Source organism: Rhincodon typus, unplaced genomic scaffold (assembly GCF_021869965.1).
Source record: "Rhincodon typus isolate 14 unplaced genomic scaffold, sRhiTyp1.1 hic_rhity00000051, whole genome shotgun sequence".
Lineage (NCBI taxonomy): Eukaryota > Metazoa > Chordata > Chondrichthyes > Orectolobiformes > Rhincodontidae > Rhincodon > Rhincodon typus.
The window spans coordinates 996968-998177 of NW_025965689.1; the positions used below are offsets into that span (position 1 = coordinate 996968).

A 1210-nucleotide genomic window follows, 5' to 3' on the forward strand; every position below is an offset into this window, starting at 1 on the left:
CGCATCATCCCCAGGCACCTCCAGCTGGCCGTGCGCAACGACGAGGAACTCAACAAGCTGCTGGGAGGGGTGACCATCGCTCAGGGTGGGGTGCTGCCTAATATCCAGGCCGTGCTGCTGCCCAAGAAAACCGCCGCTGGGGGCGCCACTAAAAAGTGAAGAGACAATTTTTTTTATTTGATAACCCAAAGCTTCTTTTAAGAGCCACCCACAACATCAGTGAAAAGCAGCTGGACCGTCACTAGTGTCCTATTCTTTTAATGTAAAGACTCGGCACTCGAATGAGATTGCTGTAAATGAGAATTTTTGTGCTTTTTTAAGACTTTCAGAATGAGCCAAAATAAAACTAGAACAGCTGTCTGACCAGATTAGTAAATGTGGCGATTTTGCAGTAAGGGACACGGACATGTAAGTAATAGCTAAAGGTGTCCCTATTAATACGCTGACAGGGAACAACATCATGGAATTCATCTACCAGCAGAAGGGGGCCATTCGCGTCTGAACCGACCCTCTGAAGAGCATATACCGAAGTATCCCGAAGGGAGAAGGGGAAAAGAGATTGTGTGCCCTAAACTTTAAAATCTTTTGAACGCTTTGGCGGGCTTTTGAAAGTTACATTTATCGCTGTGGAAACACCAAGGGAGACAATGGACATATTTAGGCGTTTTATCGGGAATTTGTAAACTTTTGCATACATAGAGTCGAGTACTTCAATTGTATTTTGTGACTGCTGCTAAAATCTCAACTTATAACTTTTGTTCACTTCTGTCTTTAAATGTGAAATGTGCGCATCTCCCAGGCCCATTCAGTTCCTGTAATTGCTGCTCTGTCGATCATATATCTCCTGTATACAGGGAACCTTCAGTTATGTTCTGCGATCAGTTTCTAACTTCGCTGCCGCTGCTTGAATCTTGTCTTCAAATTAATGTGACAAATGCACTTTTCAGATGGATTCAATTTCTTTAACAGCAGAAAAGACGCAGTGTAACAATAGAAAATCATAGGCGGATAATAAAATTAACCAACAGTCCCCACCGATTACTGCTCTCTCCGAATAGTTTAGTGGCTCTCAAAAGAGCCGTTGTGTTTCTCGGTGTTGATGTGCAGGGCGAGCACGTTCCGTTTAGGCGCGCTCCCCGCGGATCCGGCGGGCCAGCTGGATGTCTTTGGGCATGATGGTGACTCGCTTGGCGTGGATGGCACACAGGTT

At 45.4% G+C, this 1210-nt stretch overlaps 1 protein-coding gene across 2 annotated transcripts in view; it reads left to right on the plus strand.

The window, feature by feature from the left end:
* LOC109927870 (late histone H2A.2.2-like) overlaps positions 1 to 1057 on the plus strand; it is a 5656-nt gene extending 4599 nt beyond the window's left edge. For both annotated transcript variants that reach the window (XM_048621051.1, XM_048621053.1), the window contains one exon: positions 15 to 1057. In XM_048621051.1, coding sequence (XP_048477008.1) covers positions 15 to 159 — 145 coding nt within the window. In that variant the 3' untranslated portion in view covers positions 160 to 1057. The remainder of the gene's footprint in view (positions 1 to 14) is intronic.
* The last annotated feature ends 153 nt before the right edge of the window (positions 1058 to 1210 follow it).